Source organism: Vitis riparia, chromosome 11 (genome assembly GCF_004353265.1).
Source record: "Vitis riparia cultivar Riparia Gloire de Montpellier isolate 1030 chromosome 11, EGFV_Vit.rip_1.0, whole genome shotgun sequence".
Taxonomy (NCBI): Eukaryota; Viridiplantae; Streptophyta; class Magnoliopsida; order Vitales; family Vitaceae; genus Vitis; species Vitis riparia.
This window is the reverse complement of record NC_048441.1, coordinates 18,952,535-18,975,483: the sequence shown is the minus strand read 5'-3', so window position 1 is coordinate 18,975,483 and position 22,949 is coordinate 18,952,535. Positions and strand designations below refer to the sequence as shown.

Here is a 22,949-nt window from a genome sequence, read left to right as displayed (position 1 = left end):
ATGGAGGCTCCTTCTTGGGTTGTTTTGGCCCTGGCATGGCTAGCTGCAGCGGCCCTTCTCTCAAAACTTTTCAGTTTCCGGCACCCCCACAAACAAAACCGTCCATCAGGCCCCAAACCATGGCCAATCATCGGCAACCTAAACCTCATTGGCCATCTCCCCCACCAGTCCCTCCACAAACTGTCCCAAAAATATGGACAAATAATGGAGCTTCGATTCGGGTCTTTCCCAGTTGTAGTGGCCTCATCTTCAGAAATGGCAAAGCAGTTCTTAAAGACAAATGATCACCTCTTTGCCTCTAGGCCTCAGACTGCTGCTGGCAAGTACACTACTTATAACTACTCCAACATCACCTGGGCTCCTTACGGTCCATACTGGCGCCAGGGACGTAAAATCTACCTCACAGAGCTGTTCAGCTCGAAAAGGCTCGCGTCTTATGAGTACATTCGGGTTGAAGAAAGGCAGGCTTTCATCTCCCGCCTCTACGCATTGTCAGGAAAGCCAGTCATGCTTAAAGAACATCTCTCTCGCGTTACTCTCAGCATTATAAGCAGAATTGTGCTGGGGGAGAAGTACTTCAGTGAGTCCCAATCCGGGAGTTCAATAGTGACATTGGAAGAGTTTCAGGAGATGTTGGATGAGTTGTTCTTGCTTAATGGTGTGTTGAATATTGGGGATTGGATACCGTGGATTGCGTTCTTGGACTTGCAGGGGTATGTGAAGAGGATGAAGGTTTTGCGTGATAAATTTGACCGGTTTCATGATCATGTGCTTGAGAAACACAGGGCCAGGAGAGAAGCAGGGGACTTTGTGGCTAAGGATATGGTGGATATGCTTCTGAGATTGGCTGATGATCCCGATCTTCAAGTTAAGCTCACTACTGATGGGGTCAAAGGGTTTACACAGGTTAGTGTTATACGAGTTATGAACATATCCTGCCATTGAAATTAGGCCTGTTCTATTGAAATCTCATGATAATTTTGCTTGTTTTGTTGTTTCATGGTCAGGACCTAATAGCTGGTGGTACAGATACCTCAGCTACTACCGTGGAATGGGCGATGTCTGAGATCTTGAGGCAGCCAAGCATAGCTAAGAAGGCAACTGAAGAGCTGGATAGAGTCATAGGGAGAGATAGATGGGTGGACGAGAAAGACATTCCCCAACTTCCTTACATAGATGCAATTGTGAAGGAGACAATGAGGCTACACCCTGTTGCTGTCCTGCTTGCCCCTCACCTGGCTCTTCATGACTGCAATGTAGCTGGCTATGATATTCGCAAAGGAACCCGAGTCCTAATAAACACATGGAGCATAGGGCGGGACCCCAATCTATGGGATGCACCTCAGGAATTTCGACCAGAGAGGTTCCTAGGGAAGGCAATTGATGTGAAGGGGCAAAACTTCGAGCTGCTGCCATTTGGTTCAGGGCGGAGGATGTGTCCTGGCTACAGCCTTGGCCTAAAGATGATTCGATCCAGCTTGGCTAACATGTTGCATGGATTCCACTGGAAATTGCCTGGGGATATGAAGGCAGAAGAGCTGAACATGGAGGAAGTTTTTGGACTGGCAACTCCAAGGAAGGTCCCACTTGTTGCTGTCATGGAGCCTAGACTCCCAAGTCATCTTTACTAGTCGTGCCTTAGACCTATGTTTTCTTAATATTATTCAGTTGTGTGCAATGGTTTTAGTCTGTTAATTCTATTTCTCCTGTTCTCTATCCATGAATGCATTAGTGGCTTGCTCAATTGATAACAAACCTTACAAAAATGAGGTTACTGATGTTAATAAAAGATACAACTAATGCCAAACTTTTCAATTGTGTTGACGGTGTATATGTCACTAATGATCTCATTTCTTAGGACTTCATTTTCATTTCTCATGTGGGGGAGGCAGCCATGAATCATTCAGTTGCTTCATTGTTAATCAAAGAAAAATGAGGCGAATTTGAAAGAATTGATTCAGATAATTGAAATGTTCTTCTCATAAGTATTCATACACTTTATGACTAAAATGTGACCCACTATGAAATACAAGACAACCCTCAGCAAATCTCTACTCATAATATGATCTACAGCTCTACCCACTTTTCTACCTTTTCCTGCTCCTGGGATGTAAGGAGAGTTTGGATTGTTTCTGAGGTTCTGGCGTAGAGTGGTCGGGGATTTTGGTGATATGATCCTATGCCTATGGCCTCAATGGGAACTTTCTTTTTTTGGGTTTCTTCTGTGCTTCTCCTTCTTCCTTTGTCTCCTCCTTAAGCAAGTCATTTTTGCTTGGGGCGGTGTACACAAAGAGCTCAACAGGAATATCATGTGGGTCCAAGTGACTTGAGTCCAAATTGAGTTTGGGTCATTTAGTCCAACCCACTTAGGTCCTAATTAATTAATTAGTTCTAATGGGCTCAAATAAATTAATTAACCTAATTCAGAGAGTCAATTTATAAGATTTAGTGTAATATTACATTTTTAGTAAAATACCTTTATTGTACACTTATGAATTATATACCCAAAATATCCTTAAAGCATGTGCCACCATGAAATAGGGCTTTAGTGAGAGCCACTTCTGAAGTTGACTCAACTACACTCAAAATCTAATTTTGGCTCCTATATTCAACAACTTTCAAAATGTTGGCTTTTCAAAATCCAATTCTAAAGTTAACTTAATATTCCATTTCATTAAAGAGGGTTAACTTCACTTTAGTATCCTATGAAATTATAACGAGACAAAGCTTGAATTTGTAACCTACTATTCATTGCATGCAGATTCCTCATGAAATAGTGTTCGTAATATAACAAAGTAATACTATCACTTATCAAGATTATCTCTCCAATATTTAAATTAGAGATCTCATTTATTATGTAATCAACTGATACACTCTAACTCTAAGGAGTATATGCCAAATTTCACTAAAGGAATTATTGCGGCCACATATTTCATGATCACATGTCATTTGAATTACCCAAGATGATATATTGTCTTAATTCGATGAGATATCATGGTGCATCTATTAAGAATACTTATTGTCACTAGCCTCCATCAATAGTGACTCAATCCTTAGAGATATATGACTACTTTAGCGTCTCATCTATTAGTCAAAACCTCCTATTGATTTCAATACAAACTCAATATTCCTTCAAGATTGAAAGTCCATGCAATATAGTAGCTTATTGAATCATGACAATTGATAACCTTATGTCATGATTCATAGTATGTTTAGTCTAGTGTACATTGCATACACTAATGTGCTTATTATGAGAAATTCGTTCTGACAATCAAGACACGTCATCCCTCCAATTAAGAGGTAGTACATTACAGTTTTTATTGGATTACCCAAACCCATGAATTAACTATAGATAACTTATCTATTTACAAGAAACCTATAATTTGTATCCTTTGTACAACTCTTAATGCACCAAAGTCATGTGCAATATAAGAGCTATAAGTTGAATGTTCAAATTAATATTAATACATGAAACGGATAGCAAAATGACAATTAAGTGTGACTTTAATACATCATGTCTTACTTTTAGGAGTTCAATCCCAACACAAACTATGGAGTGCGGGTGACCGTTATTACTCTCAAGCTTTCATTTTCCTATCAAAGGACTTCCGTAGCTATAAAAGTGTCACGATATACTTTCAATGCTCCACTTCCTGTTCATCCTACTTTTTTCAAGTTATGTCAATCCGTCTTCTAGTCACCATACATCACATGATTTTTCTTCTGAAATCATGGCAAATAATGGGTTTTTTCTATCCCAATTCCATAGACAACGCCAAGCGTTGTTACCACTCAACTATACAATTTAGAGAGAATCTTAACGACAATTTTTGTTTTTAGGGACAGTTTCTGAAGTGAAAGATACACCATTGTTTTTTAAGCTTTAAGCGTTTAGGTTATGGTTGAACAGTACTATCAAATATGATTCACATGAGAGTTGAGACTAATATGTGATTTCCACAAGCTTATTTGCTTATAAATAGTCTCCCATTCCTCAAACTTCCACCACCACCAATGGAGGCTCCTTCTTGGGTTGTTTTGGCCATGGTGTGGCTAGCTGCTGCAGTCCTTCTCTCAAAACTTTTCAGTTTCTGGCCACCCCACAAGCAAAACCTTCCACCAGGACCCAAACCAGGGCTGATCATCAGCAACCTAAACCTCATTGGCCATCTCCCCCACCGGTCCCTCCACAAAGTGTCCCAAAAATATGGACAAATAATGCAAGCTTCAATTCGGGTCTATCCCAATGGTAGTGGCCTTGTCTTCAGAAATGGCAAGGCAGTTCTTAAAGACAAATTATCACCTCTTTGCCTCTAGGCCTCAGACTGGTGCTGGCAAGTACACTGCTTATAACTATTCCAACATCATCTGGGCACCTTTCGGTCCATATTGGCGTCAGGAGAGTAAAATCTACCACACAGAGCTGTTCAACTGGAAAAAGCTCGAGTCTTATGTATATATTGGGGTCGAAGGAAGGTGGGCTTTCATCTCTCACCTCTATGCGTTGTCAGGAAAGCCAGTCATGCTTAAAGACCATCTCTCTCGCGTTACTCTCGGCGTTATAAGCAGAATTGTACTGCGGGAGAAGTATTCAATGAGTCTGAATCCGGGAGGTCAATAGTGACGGTGGAAGAGTTCCAAGAGATGCTGGATGGGTTGTTCTTGCTTAATGGTGTGTTGAATATTGGGGATTGGATACCGCGGATTGCATTCTTGGACTTGCAGGGGTATGTGAAGAGGATGAAGGCTTTGCGCCATAAATTTGATAGGTTTTATGATCATGTGCTTGAGAAACACAGGGCCAGTTGAGAAGCAGAGGACCTTGTGGCTAAGGATATGGTGGATATGCTTCTGAGATTGGTCGATGATCCTGATCTTGAGGTTAAGCTCGGTACTGATGGGGTCAAAGGGCTTACCCTGGTTAGTGTTATATGAGTTATGAACATATCCAGCCATTCAAATTAGGCCTATTCTATTGAAATCTCATGATAATTTTGCTTGTTTTGTTGTTTCATGGTCAGGACCTGATTGCTGGTGGTACAGATAGCTCAGCTACTACTATGGAATGGGCGATGTCTGAGATCTTGAGGTAGCCAAGCACAGCTAAGAAGGCAACTGAAGAGCTGGATAGAGTCACAGGGAGAGATAGATGGGGGGAAGAGAAAGACATCCCCCAACTTCCTTAACATAGATGCAATTGTGAAGGAGACAATGAGGCTACACCCTGTCACTAACTGTCCTGGTAGCACCTCACCTGGCTCTTCATGATTGCAATGTAGCTGGCTGTGATATTCGCAGAGGAACCCAAGTCCTTGTAAACGCATGGAGCATAGGACCCCAACATATGGGATGCACCGGAGGAATTTCGACCAGAGAGGTTCCTAGGGAAGGCAATTGATGTGAAGGGGCAAAACTTGAGCTGCTGCCATTTGGTTCAAGGCGGAGGATGTGTGCTGGATACAGGCTTGGCCTAAAGATGATTCGATCAAGCTTGGCTAACATGCTGCATGGATTCCACTGGAAATTGCCTTGGGATATGAAGACAGAAGAACTGAACATGGAGGAAGGTCCCGCTTGTTGCTGTCATGGAGCCTAGACTTCCAAGTCATCTTTAGTAGTCGTGCCTTAGACCTATGTTTTCTTAATCTTATTCAAGTTTGTGCAGTGGTTTTACTGAGGTTCTGGCGTAAAGCGGTTTCTGAATAAATGGTTTGGGATTTTGGTGACCTGATCTGAAGCCTATGGCCTTGATGGGAACTTTCTTTTTTCGGTTCCTTCTGTGCTTCTCCTCCTTCCTTCATCTCCTCCTTATGCAAGTCATTTTCACTTTGGACTGTGTACATAAAGGGCCCAATAGGAATATCTTGGTAGTCCTGGAGAGGCTCCAGGGTCTTAACCACAGTGCTCATTGTTGGTCTATGCTTTGGCATGTAGCTCATGCACTAGTAAGCCAATGCAGCAGCCTTTTGAGCCCCTGCTTCTGAGTATTGGCCTTCAACTCTTGGATCCATTATTCTGGTGAGCTTCCTGGAATCGTTCAGTTGAGGCCTAGCCCATTCTGCTAGGTTCTTCTCCCTGTTAGGCCTGGTCTTGTCCATTGATCTTCTCCCAGTTAGTAGCTTCAAGAGCACCACTCCAAAGCTGTAAACATCGCTCATTGCTGTCAAATGCCCTGCAAACAAGCAAACTTCTTATTTGTACTCCAAAGGAATATGCCCTTAACATTCAATCTAGATTGGATTAAACCTTACTGAATTTCCTGTGATAATGTACTCTGGAGCAGCTTACCCTTGTGTCCCCATGACTCGGGTTGAAACATGCGTGTCATCGCCTTCAGGGCCGTCTTTTGCTAAACCAAAATCTTATAATTTGGGAGTATAATCCTGAAAAAGGTATCGACAAAAGGTCAGCGATCATAAACAAAGCCAACAATAATGCTGAAGTGGATGAATTAGAACTCGCCACAGGTAACAGTATCATCCCCATTTTATAGTCAGCATGATACCCATTTTATAGCTAACATGGGAATTCGTGTTGTTAGGAATTAGAAGGAACACGAAAGAAAATCATCATTAACAAGATTCCTTCTATTATTAGCCTATCAATGAAACTAATACATGATATAAGATCATAGATTGTTAGCCACAGAAGGGTTTTCTAAATATGTTTTGATGATAACAAAATAAGATGAAGTGTACTAAGGTTTGAATTAAGAAAAGTTTCAAGTTTTATTGAAAATTTCAAAAGAAAGATAAAGATTGTCTAAAAAAAGATTTGAAGGACACGAAAAGATGAATCCTTAAAGATTATAAGGTTTAAGAAATTTTGTAAGATGAATCTCTTGCATGTATTTAGGATTAAACTGACTTTCAAACACTTTCAATCCATTCATTTAGATTTAGGTGACATTTGTTTTTTTAACTTTTTACTGAAAGCAAATTGCTTTCAGATTTCAAATTGTTTATTTCTTCACTTTTTGTTAACTTATTATTTATTTCTTAAATTTTTTTATTGAATAGAAAATAATAAAATATTTGATTTTTTCTGAAAGTTAAAAATAACATATTAGTTTTTATTCACTTTTTAATACTTAATAGAAATGAAATATTAAAAAACAAATAACTTTAGTGCAATTCAAATCCCGTATCAATATTAAGATCAATTTTAATGTCATTTATAATGTCCATATAATTTTAAAACATATTTATACAATAAAAAATGACATACTATTTATAATATGTTAGGAAGATAAAATTTCTCTCCATAGAAGTTGAGTTTCACAAAATCCTACCACAAGTAAATAAAAAAAGAAAAATGTTTGACATAAGTTGGGATTAGATTTTGAAATTATAAGTGATACAAGTGTAAAGTTTTCATTATGCATGTTTGTGCAATTTTCCTTAAATCTTGAAAGTTACAGATAACAAAATATGACCATAAGCCAACAATTCATGCACTAAAAAATATCTTCTATAGAGGGAATAGTTTTGAACCATAAAAAATATAGAGACAGGGCGGATATGGGTTGGGCTCAATTATTATTGAGATGGCACATGGGATGAAGCAGTTTTATTCTATGCAACTTGATTATTGAGATGGTGATGAGGATAAAAGAAGGTCCACCTTAATGTCAGGACAAAGAAGCACGTTGCTCTTGATTTTCTGAAAAGCTAAACATATTCCAAACAGTACTTCTTGCAAGCCTAAAGACACGAAAGTAGTGCATTAGAAGAGCTTGGCAAGAGTTGTTGGGTGCTGGGTCAATTTTTCGAATAGATCAAAAGAAACCTAAAGATTGTCTAAAAAAGATTTGAAGGACACCAAAGGATGAATCCTTAAAGATTTATAAGGTCTAAGAAATTTTGTAAGATGAATCTCTTGCGTGTATTTAAGATTAAATTGATTTTCATACACTTTTAATGCATTCATTTAGACTTAGTTGACGCTTGTTTTTTTAACTTTTTGTTGAAAGCAAATTGCTTTTAGATTTTAAATTATTTATTTCTTAAATTTTTTTATTGAATATAAAATAATAAAATATTTGATTTTTTTTTTAAAGTTAAAAATAACATATTAGTTTTTATTCACTTTTTAATACTTAATAGAAATGAAATATTAAAAAACAAATAACTTGAGTGCAATTGAAATCCCGTATCAATATTAAGATCAATTTTAATGTCATTTATAATGTCCATATAATTCTAAAACATATTTATACAATAAAAAATGGCATACTATTTATAATATGTTAGGAAGATAAAATTTTTCTCCATAGAAGTCGAGTTTCACAAAATCCTACCACAAGTCAATAAAAAAAGAAAAATGTTTGACATAAGTTGGGATTAGAGTTTGAAATTATAAGTGATGCAAGTGTAAAGTTTTCATTATGCATGTTTGTGCAATTTTCCTTAAATCTTGAAAGTTACGAATAACAAAATATGACCATAAGCCAACAATTCATGCACTAAAAAATATCTTCTATAGAGGGAATAGTCTTGAACCATGAAAAATATAGAGACAGGGCGGATATGGGTTAGGCTCAATTATTATTGAGATGGCACATGGGATGAAGCAGTTTTATTCTATGCAACTTGATTATTGAGATGGTGATGGAGATAAAAGAATGTCCACCTTAATGTCAGGACAAAGAAGCACGTTGCTCATGATTTTCTGAAAAGCTAAACATATTCCAAACAGTACTTCTTGCAAGCCTAAAGACCCCAAAGTAGTGCATTAGAAGAGCTTGGCAAGAGTTGTTGGGTGCTGGGTCAATTTTTCGAATAGATCAAAAGAAAGCTAAAGATTGTCAAAAAAAAGATTTGAAGGACACCAAAGGATGAATCCTTAAAGATTTATAAGGTTTAAGAAATTTTGTAAGATGAATCTCTTGCGTGTATTTAAGATTAAATTGATTTTCATACACTTTTAATGCATTCATTTAGACTTAGTTGACGCTTGTTTTTTTAACTTTTTGTTGAAAGCAAATTGCTTTTAGATTTTAAATTATTTATTTCTTAAATTTTTTTATTGAATATAAAATAATAACATATTTGATTTTTTCTGAAAGTTAAAAATAACAAATTAGTTTTTATTCACTTTTTAATACTTAATAGAAATGAAATATTAAAAAACAAATAACTTTAGTGCAATTGAAATCCCGTATCAATATTAAGATCAATTTTAATGTCATTTATAATGTCCATATAATTTTAAAACATATTTATACAATAAAAAATGGCATACTATTTATAATATGTTAGGAAGATAAAAATTTTCTCCATAGAAGTTGAGTTTCACAAAATCCTACCACAAGTCAATAAAAAAAGAAAAATGTTTGACATAAGTTGGGATTAGAGTTTGAAATTATAAGTGATGCAAGTGTAAAGTTTTCATTATGCATGTTTGTGCAATTTTCCTTAAATCTTGAAAGTTACGAATAACAAAATATGACCATAAGCCAACAATTCATGCACTAAAAAATATCTTCTATAGAGGGAATAGTCTTGAACCAGAAAAAATATAGAGATAGGGCGGACAGGGGCTGGGTTCAATTATTATTGAGATGACACATGGATGAAGCAGTTTTATTCTATGCAACTTGATTATTGAGATGGTGATGGGGATAAAAGAAGGTCCACCCTTAATGTCAGACAAAGAAGCACGTTGCCAATGATTTTCTTAAAAGCTAAACATATTCCAAACAATACTTCTTGCAAGCCCAAATACACCAAAGTAGTGCATCAGAAGAGCTTGGAAAGAGGTGTTGGGTGCTGGGTCAATTTTTCGAATAGATCAAAAGAAACCTAAAGATTGTCTAAAAAAAGATTTGAAGGACACCAAAGGATGAATCCTTAAAGATTTATAAGGTCTAAGAAATTTTGTAAGATGAATCTCTTGCGTGTATTTAAGATTAAATTGATTTTCATACACTTTTAATGCATTCATTTAGACTTACTTGACGCTTGTTTTTTTAACTTTTTGTTGAAAGCAAATTGCTTTTAGATTTTAAATTATTTATTTCTTAAATTTTTTTATTGAATATAAAATAATAAAATATTTGATTTTTTTTTTAAAGTTAAAAATAACATATTAGTTTTTATTCACTTTTTAATACTTAATAGAAATGAAATATTAAAAAACAAATAACTTTAGTGCAATTGAAATCCCGTATCAATATTAAGATCAATTTTAATGTCATTTATAATGTCCATATAATTCTAAAACATATTTATACAATAAAAAATGGCATACTATTTATAATATGTTAGGAAGATAAAATTTTTCTCCATAGAAGTTGAGTTTCACAAAATCCTACCACAAGTCAATAAAAAAAGAAAAATGTTTGACATAAGTTGGGATTAGAGTTTGAAATTATAAGTGATGCAAGTGTAAAGTTTTCATTATGCATGTTTGTGCAATTTTCCTTAAATCTTGAAAGTTACGAATAACAAAATATGACCATAAGCCAACAATTCATGCACTAAAAAATATCTTCTATAGAGGGAATAGTCTTGAACCAGAAAAAATATAGAGACAGGGCGGACATGGGCTGGGTTCAATTATTATTGAGATGGCACATGGGATGAAACAGTTTTATCCTATGAAACTTGATTATTGACATGGTGATGGGGATAAAAGAAGGTCCACCCTTAATGTCAGACAAAGAAGCACGTTGCCCAAGATTTTCTGAAAAGCTAAACATATTCCAAACAATACTTCTTGCAAGCCCAAATACACCAAAGTAGTGCATCAGAAGAGCTTGGAAAGAGGTGTTGGGTGCTGGGTCAATTTTTCGAATAGATCAAAAGAAAGCTAAAGAATGTCTAAAAAACGATTTGATGGACACCGAAGGATGAATCCTTAAAGATTTATAAGGTCTAAGAAATTTTGTAAGATGAATCTCTTTCGTGTATTTAAGATTCAATTGATTTTCATACATTTTTAATGCATTCATTTAGACTTAGTTGAGGCTTGTTTTTTTAACTTTTTGTTGAAAGCAAATTGCTTTTAGATTTTAAATTATTTATTTCTTAAATTTTTTTATTGAATATAAAATAATAAAATATTTGATTTTTTCTGAAAGTTAACAATAACAAATTAGTTTTTATTCACTTTTTAATACTTAATAGAAATGAAATATTAAAAAACAAACAACTTGAGTGCAATTGAAATCCCGTATCAATATTAAGATCAATTTTAATGTCATTTATAATGTCCATATCATTTTAAAACATACTTATACAATAAAAAATGGCATACTATTTATAATATGTTAGGAAGATAAAAATTTTCTCCATAGAAGTTGAGTTTCACAAAATCCTACCACAAGTCAATAAAAAAAGAAAAATGTCTAACATAAGTTGGGATTAGAGTTTGAAATTACAAGTGATGCAAGTGTAAAGTTTTCATTATGCATGTTTGTGCAATTTTCCTTAAATCTTGAAAGTTGCGAATAACAAAATATGACCATAAGCCAACAATTCATGCACTAAAAAATATCTTCTATAGAGGGAATAGTCTTGAACCAGAAAAAATATAGAGACAGGGCGGACATGGGCTGGGTTCAATTATTATTGAGATGGCACATGGGATGAAGCAGTTTTATTCTATGCAACTTGATTATTGAGATGGTGATGGGGATAAAAGAAGGTCCACCCTTAATGTCTGGACAAAGAAGCATGTTGCCCATGATTTTCTGAAAAGCTAAACATATTCCAAACAGTACTTCTTGCAAGCCCAAATACACCAAAGTAGTGCATCAGAAGAGCTTGGAAAGAGGTGTTGGGTGTTGGGTCAATTTTTCGAATAGATCAAAAGAAAGCTAAAGATTGTCTAAAAAGAGATTTGAAGGACACCAAAGGATGAATCCTTAAAGATTTATAAGGTTTAAGAAATTTTGTAAGATGAATCTCTTGCGTGTATTTAAGATTAAATTGATTTTCATACACTTTTAATGCATTCATTTAGACTTACTTGACGCTTGTTTTTTTAACTTTTTGTTGAAAGCAAATTGCTTTTAGATTTTAAATTATTTATTTCTTAAATTTTTTTATTGAATATAAAATAATAAAATATTTGATTTTTTCTGAAAGTTAAAAATAACAAATTAGTTTTTATTCACTTTTTAATACTTAATAGAAATGAAATATTAAAAAACAAATAACTTGAGTGCAATTGAAATCCCGTATCAATATTAAGATCAATTTTAATGTCATTTATAATGTCCATATAATTTTAAAACATATTTATACAATAAAAAATGGCATACTATTTATAATATGTTAGGAAGATAAAATTTTTCTCCATAGAAGTTGAGTTTCACAAAATCCTACCACAAGTCAATAAAAAAGAAAAATGTTTGACATAAGTTGGAATTAGAGTTTGAAATTATAAGTGATGCAAGTGTAAAGTTTTCATTATGCATGTTTGTGCAATTTTCCTTAAATCTTGAAAGTTACGAATAACAAAATATGACCATAAGCCAACAATTCATGCACTAAAAAATATCTTCTATAGAGGGAATAGTCTTGAACCAGAAAAAATATAGAGATAGGGCGGACATGGGCTGGGTTCAATTATTATTGAGATGGCACATGGGATGAAGCAGTTTTATTCTATGCAACTTGATTATTGAGATGGTGATGGGGATAAAAGAAGGTCCACCCTTAATGTCAGACAAAGAAGCACGTTGCCCATGATTTTCTGAAAAGCTAAACATATTCCAAACAATACTTCTTGCAAGCCCAAATACACCAAAGTAGTGCATCAGAAGAGCTTGGAAAGAGGTGTTGGGTGCTGGGTCAATTTTTCGAATAGATCAAAAGAAAGCTAAAGAATGTCTAAAAAAAGATTTGATGGACACCGAAGGATGAATCCTTAAAGATTTATAAGGTCTAAGAAATTTTGTAAGATGAATCTCTTGCGTGTATTTAAGATTCAATTGATTTTCATACATTTTTAATGCATTCATTTAGACTTAGTTGAGGCTTGTTTTTTTAACTTTTTGTTGAAAGCAAATTGCTTTTAGATTTTAAATTATTTATTTCTTAAATTTTTTTATTGAAAATAAAATAATAAAATATTTGATTTTTTCTGAAAGTTAAAAATAACAAATTAGTTTTTATTCACTTTTTAATACTTAATAGAAATGAAATATTAAAAAACAAACAACTTGAGTGCAATTGAAATCCCGTATCAATATTAAGATCAATTTTAATGTCATTTATAATGTCCATATAATACTAAAACATATTTATACAATAAAAAATGGCATACTATTTATAATATGTTAGGAAGATAAAATTTTTCTCCATAGAAGTTGAGTTTCACAAAATCCTACCACAAGTCAATAAAAAAAGAAAAATGTTTGACATAAGTTGGGATTAGAGTTTGAAATTATAAGTGATGCAAGTGTAAAGTTTTCATTATGCATGTTTGTGCAATTTTCCTTAAATCTTGAAAGTTACGAATAACAAAATATGACCATAAGCCAACAATTCATGCACTAAAAAATATCTTCTATAGAGGGAATAGTCTTGAACCAGAAAAAATATAGAGATAGGGCGGACAGGGGCTGGGTTCAATTATTATTGAGATGGCACATGGGATGAAGCAGTTTTATTCTATGCAACTTGATTATTGAGATGGTGATGGGGATAAAAGAAGGTCCACCCTTAATGTCAGACAAAGAAGCACGTTGCCCATGATTTTCTGAAAAGCTAAACATATTCCAAACAATACTTCTTGCAAGCCCAAATACACCAAAGTAGTGCATCAGAAAAGCTTGGAAAGAGGTGTTGGGTGCTGGGTCAATTTTTCGAATAGATCAAAAGAAAGCTAAAGATTGTCTAAAAAGATATTTGAAGGACACCAAAGGATGAATCCTTAATGATTTATAAGGTCTAACAAATTTTGTAAGATGAATCTCTTGCGTGTATTTAAGATTCAATTGATTTTCATACACTTTTAATGCATTCATTTAGACTTAGTTGACGCTTGTTTTTTAAAATTTTTGTTGAAAGCAAATTGCTTTTAGATTTTAAATTATTTATTTCTTAAATTTTTTTATTGAATATGAAATAATAAAATATTTGATTTTTTCTGAAAGTTAAAAATAACAAATTAGTTTTTATTCACTTTTTAATACTTAATAGAAATGAAATATTAAACAACAAATAACTTGAGTGCAATTGAAATCCCGTATCAATATTAAGATCAATTTTAATGTCATTTATAATGTCCATATAATACTAAAACATATTTATACAATAAAAAATGGCATACTATTTATAATATGTTAGGAAGATAAAATTTTTCTCCATAGAAGTTGAGTTTCACAAAATCTTACCACAAGTCAATAAAAAAAGAAAAATGTTTGACATAAGTTGGGATTAGAGTTTGATATTATAAGTGATGCAAGTGTAAAGTTTTCATTATGCATGTTTGTGCAATTTTCCTTAAATCTTGAAAGTTACGAATAACAAAATATGACCATAAGCCAACAATTCATGCACTAAAAAATATCTTCTATAGAGGGAATAGTCTTGAACCAGAAAAAATATAGAGACAGGGCGGACATGGGCTGGGTTCAATTATTATTGAGATGGCACATGGGATGAAACAGTTTTATCCTATGAAACTTGATTATTGAGATGGTGATGGGGATAAAAGAAGGTCCACCCTTAATGTCAGACAAAGAAGCACGTTGCCCATGATTTTCTGAAAAGCTAAACATATTCCAAACAATACTTCTTGCAAGCCCAAATACACCAAAGTAGTGCATCAGAAGAGCTTGGAAAGAGGTGTTGGGTGCTGGGTCAATTTTGCGAATAGATCAAAAGAAAGCTAAAGATTGTCTAAAAAGAGATTTGAAGGACACCAAAGGATGAATCCTTAAAGATTTATAAGGTCTAACAAATTTTGTAAGATGAATCTCTTGCGTGTATTTAAGATTAAATTGATTTTTATACACTTTTAATGCATTCATTTAGACTTAGTTGACGCTTGTTTTTTTAAATTTTTGTTGAAAGCAAATTGCTTTTAGATTTTAAATTATTTATTTCTTAAATTTTTTTATTGAATATAAAATAATAAAATATTTGATTTTTTCTGAAAGTTAAAAATAACAAATTAGTGTTTATTCACTTTTTAATACTTAATAGAAATGAAATATTAAAAAACAAATAACTTGAGTGCAATTGAAATCCCGTATCAATATTAAGATCAATTTTAATGTCATTTATAATGTCCATATAATTTTAAAACATATTTATACAATAAAAAATGGCATACTATTTATAATATGTTAGGAAGATAAAAATTTTCTCCATAGAAGTTGAGTTTCACAAAATCCTACCACAAGTCAATAAAAAAAGAAAAATGTTTGACATAAGTTGGGATTAGAGTTTGAAATTATAAGTGATGCAAGTGTAAAGTTTTCATTATGCATGTTTGTGCAATTTTCCTTAAATCTTGAAAGTTACGAATAACAAAATATGACCATAAGCCAACAATTCATGCACTAAAAAATATCTTCTATAGAGGGAATAGTCTTGAACCAGAAAAAATATAGAGACAGGGCGGACATGGGCTGGGTTCAATTATTATTGAGATGGCACATGGGAGGAAGCAGTTTTATTCTATGGAACTTGATTATTGAGATGGTGATGGAGATAAAAGAATGTCCACCCTTAATGTCTGGACAAAGAAGCGCGTTGCCCATGATTTTCCGAAAAGCTGAACATATTCCAAACAGTACTTCTTGCAAGCCCAAAGACACCAAAGTTGTGCATCAGAAGAGCTTGGAAAGAGGTGTTGGGTGCTGGGTCAATTTTTCGAATAGATCAAAAGAAAGCTAAAGATTGTCTAAAAAAAGATTTGAAGGACACCAAAGGATGAATCCTTAAAGATTTATAAGGTCTAAGAAATTTTGTAAGATGAATCTCTTGCGTGTATTTAAGATTACATTGATTTTCATACACTTTTAATGCATTCATTTATACTTAGTTGACGCTTGTTTTTTTAACTTTTTGTTGAAAGCAAATTGCTTTTAGATTTTAAATTATTTATTTCTTAAACTTTTTTATTGCAGAGAAAATAATAAAATATTTGATTTTTTTCTGAAAGTTAAAAATAGTATATTAGTTGTTATTTACTTTTTAATACTTAATAGAAATGAAATATTAAAAAACAAACAACTTGAGTGCAATTGAAATCCCGTATCAATATTAAGATCAGTTTTAATGTCATTTATAATGTCCATATAATTTTAAAACATATTTATACAATAAAAAATGGCATACTATTTATAATATGTTAGGAAGATAAAATTTTTCTCCATAGAAGTTGAGTTTCACAAAATCCTACCACAAGTCAATAAAAAAAGAAAATTGTTTGACATAAGGTTGGATTAGAGTTTGAAATTATAAGTGATGCAAGTGTAAAGTTTTCATTATGCATGTTTGTGCAATTTTCCTTAAATCTTGAAAGTTACGGATAACAAAATATGACCATAAGCCAACAATTCATGCACTAAAAAATATCTTCTATAGAGGGAATAATCTTGAACCATAAAAAATATAGAGACAGGGCCGACATGGGCTGGGTTCAATTATTATTGAGATGACACATGGGATGAAGCAGTTTTATTCTATGCAACTTGATTATTGAGATGGTGATGAGGATAAAAGAAGATCCACCATTAATGTGAGGACAAAGAAGCACGTTGCCCATGATTTTCTGAAAAGCTAAACATATTCCAAACAGTACATCTTGCAAGCCCAAAGACACCAAAGTAGTGCATCAGAAGAGCTTGGAAAGAGGTTTTAGGTGTTAGGTCAATTTTTCGAATAGATCAAAAGAAAGCTAAAGATTGTCTAAAAAAAGATTTGTAGGACACCAAAGGATGAATCCTTAAAGGTTTATAAGGTCTAAGAAATTTTGTAAGATGAATCTCTTGCGTGTATTTAAGATTAAATTGATTTTCATACACTTTTAATGCATTCATTTTTACTTAGTTGACGCTTGTTTTTTAACTTTTTGTTGAAAGCAAATTGCTTTTAGATTTTAAATTATTTATTTCTTAAATTTTTTTATTGAATAGAAAATAATAAAATATTTGATTTTTTCTGAAAGTTAAAAATAACATATTAGTTTTTATTTACTTTTTAATACTTAATAGAAATGAAATATTAAAAAACAAACAACTTGAGTGCAATTGAAATCCCGTATCAATATTAAGATCAATTTTAATGGCATTTATAATGTCCATATAATTTTAAAACATATTTATACAATAAAAAATGGCATACTATTTATAATATGTTAGGAAGATAAAAATTTTCTCCATAGAAGTTGAGTTTCACAAAATCCTACCACAAGTCAATAAAAAAAGAAAAATGTTTGACATAAGTTGGGATTAGAGTTTGAAATTATAAGTGATGCAAGTGTAAAGTTTTCATTATGCATGTTTGTGCAATTTTCCTTAAATCTTGAAAGTTACGAATAACAAAATATGACCATAAGCCAACAATTCATGCACTAAAACATATCTTCTATAGAGGGAATAGTCTTGAACCAGAAAAAATATAGACACAGGGCGGACATGGGCTGGGTTCAATTATTATTGAGATGGCACATGGGATGAAACAGTTTTATTCTATGCAACTTGATTATTGAGATGGTGATGGAGATAAAAGAAGGTCCACCCTTAATGTCAGGACAAAGAAGCGCGTTGCCCATGATTTTCCGAAAAGCTGAACATATTCCAAACAGTACTTCTTGCAAGCCCAAAGACACCAAAGTTGTGCATCAGAAGAGCTTGGAAAGAGGTGTTGGGTGCTGGGTCAATTTTTCGAATAGATCAAAAGAAAGCTAAAGATTGTCTAAAAAGAGATTTGAAGGACACCAAAGGATGAATCCTTAAAGATTTATAAGGTCTAAGAAATTTTGTAAGATGAATCTCTTGCGTGTATTTAAGATTAAATTGATTTTCATACACTTTTAATGCATTCATTTAGACTTAGTTGACGCTTGTTTTTTTAACTTTTTGTTGAAAGCAAATTGCTTTTAGATTTTAAATTATTTATTTCTTAAACTTTTTTATTGCATAGAAAATAATAAAATATTTGATTTTTCTGAAAGTTAAAAATAACATATTAGTTTTTATTTACTTTTTAATACTTAATAGAAATGAAATATTAAAAAACAAACAACTTGAGTGCAATTGAAATCTCGTATCAATATTAAGATCAATTTTAATGTCATTTATAATGTCCATATAATTTTAAAACATATTTATACAATAAAAAATGGCATACTATTTATAATATGTTAGGAAGATAAAATTTTGTCTCCATTGAAGTTGAGTTTCACAAAATCCTACCACAAGTCAATAAAAAAAGAAAAATGTTTGACATAAGTTGGGATTAGAGTTTGAAATTATAAGTGATGCAAGTGTAAAGTTTTCATTATGCATGTTTGTGCAATTTTCCTTAAATATTGAAAGTTACGGATAACAAAATATGACCATAAGCCAACAATTCATGCACTAAAAAATATCTTCTATAGAGGGAATAGTCTTGAACCATAAAAAATATAGAGACAAGGCGGACATGGGCTGGGTTCAATTATTATTGAGATTGCACATGAGATGAAGCAGTTTTATTTTATGCAACTTGATTATTGAGATGGTGATGAGGATAAAAGAAGGTCCACCCTTAATGTGAGGACAAAGAAGCACGTTGCCCATGATTTTCTGAAAAGCTAAACATATTCCAAACAGTACTTCTTGCAAGCCCAAAGACACCAAAGTAGTGCATCAGAAGAGCTTGGAAAGAGGTGTTGGGTGCTAGGTCAATTTTTTCCAATAGATTGAAGTAAAATGTTTGTTTATGAAAATTTTTTAAATACGAATCGATAATGTGAAAGGTATAATATTGTTTTATATTTAAATTGAAAGTGTCAATTTTTTGTTTTTTCCGATCTCTATGTATTACATAACTCCATCGGAAATTCCCTCTACCCCTATCATACTTCAATTTGGTAGTTTCCATCGTCCATCCAGGGGTGAGTTATAGGATTTGACGGTAGATTTAAAAAGCCATCTATAGACACTTTATACCTAATCATTCCTGATAACACTTGTATTCTCTGTATTACCTGGTATAAAGTTAATAGATGCTCATTCCTATATATATAATGATATCTCAAAAGATTTAATTTTTTATTATACTTAATTCTCTTTATTTTTCTTTATTGAGTTATCAAAATGACCTTATTTATTATTCCAAGAACAAGTGATATTGATGTAAAAGGATCGGGATAGAAATGATATTTTGATTAGAAGCAACTGTGGAATTGATTATTTAGGATTATTGACTTAAAGACTAATGTCATTTATAACTTCTACAATTTTTTATTTAAATGTTATTGTTGAGCTATTTTAATTAGTTTTGAATTTATTGGTCAAGATAATTCATGTATTAAGCTCAGACATGTGAAATGAGTCTGGTACCTTTAGCTTTTGCGTTGGAGACTTTCTATTGGGTGGGCTTGGCCGAAGTCCCACTCTCAAATCACTGCCACAAAAGTTGTTTCCTTGTTAGGAGATATGTCCAAGAAAATTGCAGACTGAGGCCCCATGAATGAGCAAGTAGCTCAATTATTGAAGCACTCAATTCATTTAGGTGTTGTGCAACTTCTGTTTATGCATCATCTTTATATAAAAAGTTTCATGGGAGGGCCAAGAGGAGATACATATGATCAGGCATGGATAAAAGCATGGTGTTCCCATGCACTTTCACATGATAAACAGGGCAAGGATTAATGAGCATTCTTGTAGTAATAACATCAAGAAATATCCCCCAATTGAAGGAGACTAAGGTAGTATTTAGTTTTTTAACTTAATACCCAATGTAATTTACTTTCAAATTTTTTATGATTTGTTTTTAGATTTTTTTTATTGAATAGAAAAAACAAAAATATTTAATAATAAAAAAATAATAAATAATAAATAATTTAATATTTAATAGTATTAAGTTAAATAAAATTCCATTTAAATTTAAGTAAAAAAGCCAAACACGAAAGTATTAAACTATAATATCCAATATTAGCCTTGGCCATTAGTTGAGAAGGTTGCAGTTCTCCTCCATGGATCCAATGACAGATTCTTCTGTGTTAAATTTATAAATGTTTTCTCTCTGCTTTTGTGTCATCTTGGTGGACATTGGAAGATCCAGCCATTTAAGTAAGACATTTTTATTGGGTTTTGGTGAGTGAATGATATCTTAAATTGGAAGGTGCTTGCCTTTTCTGAGTGATACACCTTTTTTATTTTTATTTTTAGCTTTTACCTTATGCTTATTTCCTCGAAACAAAGAAGGAAAGCAATTTTTTATTTTTTAAAAAATTATCTTCTCATATTAATTATTCTATATAAAATAGGAAAAAAATCAAATATAATTAAAAAAGTATATATTTTCAAATTATTTAATCTTATTAGAAAAAAAAAATTTAAATTAAAATAACGTATAAAAATAATTTATTAATATTAAACATATTTTTATTTTTTATTTCCTTCCATTTTTTTTCTTTACTTTCTTTTTCCCTTCCAATCAAACATGATGTTTTAAGTGTTTAATAAAATATTTAAACTCTTGTAAATGGTTGAATAGTACTACCAAAATGTGATTCACATGAGTTTTATATATGCTTTCCACCAGTTTATTTGCATATAGATAGTCCCCCGTTCCTCAAACTTTCACCACCATTAATGGAGGCTCCTTCTTGGGTTGTTTTGGCCCTAGCATGGCTAGCCTCAGTAGCCCTTCTCTCAAAAGTTTTCAGTTTCCGGCCACCCCACAAGCAAAACCTTCCACCTGGTCCCACACCATGGCCGATCATCGGCAACCTAAACCTCATTGGCCATCTCCCCCACCGGTCCCTCCACAAACTGTCCCAAAAATATGGACAAATAATGGAGCTTCGATTTGGGTCTTTCCCAGTTGTAGTGGCCTCATCTTCAGAAATGGCAAAGCAGTTCTTAAAGACAAACGATCACCTCTTTGCCTCCAGGCCTCACACTGCTGCCGGCAAGTACATTACTTATAACTACTCCAACATCACCTGGGCTCCTTACGGTCCATACTGGCGCCAAGGGCGTAAAATCTTCCTCACAGAGCTGTTCAGCTCGAAAAGGCTCGCGTCTTATGAGTACATTCGGGTTGAAGAAAGGCAGGCTTTCATCTCCCGCCTCTACGCATTGTCAGGAAAGCCAGTCATGCTTAAAGAACATCTCTCTCGCGTTACTCTCAGCGTTATAAGCAGAATTGTACTGGGGGAGAAGTACTTCAGTGAGTTCGAATCCGGGAGGTCGATGTTGACGGTGGAAGAGTGTCAGAAGATGCTGGGTGAGTTGTTCTTGCTTAATGGTGTGTTGAATATTGGGGATTGGATACCGTGGATTGCATTCTTGGACTTGCAGGGGTATGTAAAGAGGATGAAGGCTTTGCGCGATAAATTTGATAGGTTTTATGATCATGTGCTTGAGAAACACAGGGCCAGAAGAGAAGCAGAGGACTTTGTGGCTAAGGACATGGTGGATACGCTTCTGAGATTGGCTGATGATCCTGATGTTGAGGTTAAGCTCACTACTGATGGGATCAAAGGGCTTACACAGGTTAGTGTTATATGAGTTCATGAACATATCCAACCATTCAAATTAGGCCTGTTCTATTGAAACCTCATGATAATTTTGCTTGTTTTGTTGTTTCATGGTCAGGACCTAATAGCTGGTGGTACAGATACCTCAGCTACTACTCTGGAATGGGCGATGTCCGAGGTCTTGAGGCAGCCAAACATAGCTAAAAAGGCAACTGAAGAGCTGGATAGAGTTATAGGGAGAGATAGATGGGTGGAGGAGAAAGACATTCCCCAACTTCCTTACATAGATGCAATTGTGAAGGAGACAATGAGGCTACACCCTATTGTTGTCCTGCTGGCACCTCACCTGGCTCTTCAAGATTGCAATGTAGCTGGCTATGATATTCGCAGAGGAACCCGAGTCCTAGTAAACACATGGAGCATAGGGAGGGACCCCAACATATGGGATGCACCCGAGGAATTTCGACCAGAGAGGTTCCTAGGGAAGGCAATTGATGTGAAGGGACAAAGCTTTGAGCTGCTGCCATTTGGTTCAGGGCGGAGGATGTGCCCTGGATACAGCCTTGGCCTAAAGATGATTCAATCGAGCTTGGCTAACATGTTGCATGGATTCCACTGGAAATTGCCTTGGGATATGAAGACAGAAGAGCTGAACATGGAGGAAGTTTTTGGACTGACGACTCCAAGGAAGGTCCCGCTTGTTGCTGTCATGGAGCCTAGACTCCCAAACCATCTTTACTAGTCGTGCCTTAGACCTATGTTTTCGTAATATTATTCAGTTGTGTGAAATGGTTTTAGTCTGTTAATTCTATTTCTCCTGTTCTCTATCCATGAATGCATTAGTGGCTTGCTCAATTGATAACAAACCTTACAAAAATGAGGTTACGGATGTTAACAAAAGAAAGATACACCTAATGCCAAACTTTTCAATTGTGTCGATGGTGTATATGTCACTAATGATCTCATTTCTTAGGACTTCATTTTCTTTTCTCATGTGGGGGAGGCAGCCATGAATCAGTCAGTTGCTTCATTGTTAATCAAAGAAAATGAGGCGAATTTGAAAGAATTGATTCAGATAGCTAAAATGTTCTCCTCATAAGTATTCATACACTTTATGCCTAAAATGTGACCCACTATGAAATACAAGACAACCCTCAGCAAATCTCTATTCATAATATGATCTATAGTTCTACCCACTTTTCTACCCTTCCCTGCTTCTGGGATGTAGGGAGAGTTTGGATTGTTTATGAGGTTCTGGTGTAGAGTGGTTTTGAATAAGTGGTTGGGGA

The 22,949-nt window shown here is 33.6% G+C and overlaps 2 protein-coding genes and 1 pseudogene across 2 annotated transcripts; all 3 read left to right on the top strand.

Annotated features, from left to right (window-relative positions):
* Positions 1-1,784, top strand: LOC117924888 (trimethyltridecatetraene synthase-like). The gene is made up of 2 exons (XM_034843617.1): positions 1-906; positions 1,008-1,784. The coding sequence occupies exons 1-2, from the start codon at positions 1-3 to the stop codon at positions 1,629-1,631; spliced, it is 1,530 nt and encodes a 509-aa protein (XP_034699508.1). The 3' UTR covers positions 1,632-1,784.
* Positions 1,785-4,014: 2,230 nt separating this feature from the next.
* On the top strand, positions 4,015-6,420 carry LOC117924889 (annotated as a pseudogene).
* Positions 6,421-20,747: 14,327 nt separating this feature from the next.
* LOC117924686 (trimethyltridecatetraene synthase-like) lies at positions 20,748-22,597 on the top strand. Its single transcript, XM_034843390.1, has 2 exons — positions 20,748-21,676; positions 21,779-22,597. The coding sequence occupies exons 1-2, from the start codon at positions 20,771-20,773 to the stop codon at positions 22,400-22,402; spliced, it is 1,530 nt and encodes a 509-aa protein (XP_034699281.1). The 5' UTR covers positions 20,748-20,770; the 3' UTR covers positions 22,403-22,597.
* Positions 22,598-22,949: the final 352 nt, after the last annotated feature.

Excerpts from the sequence above, each read along its gene's own strand:
- LOC117924888 (XM_034843617.1), top strand. The coding sequence starts at position 1 with ATGGAGGCTCCTTCTTGGGTTGTTTTGGCCCTGGCATGGCTAGCTGCA. Across the intron at positions 907-1,007 it reads GGGTCAAAGGGTTTACACAG|GACCTAATAGCTGGTGGTAC; the intron begins GTTAGTGTTATA and ends TTTCATGGTCAG.
- LOC117924686 (XM_034843390.1), top strand. The coding sequence starts at position 20,771 with ATGGAGGCTCCTTCTTGGGTTGTTTTGGCCCTAGCATGGCTAGCCTCA. Across the intron at positions 21,677-21,778 it reads GGATCAAAGGGCTTACACAG|GACCTAATAGCTGGTGGTAC; the intron begins GTTAGTGTTATA and ends TTTCATGGTCAG.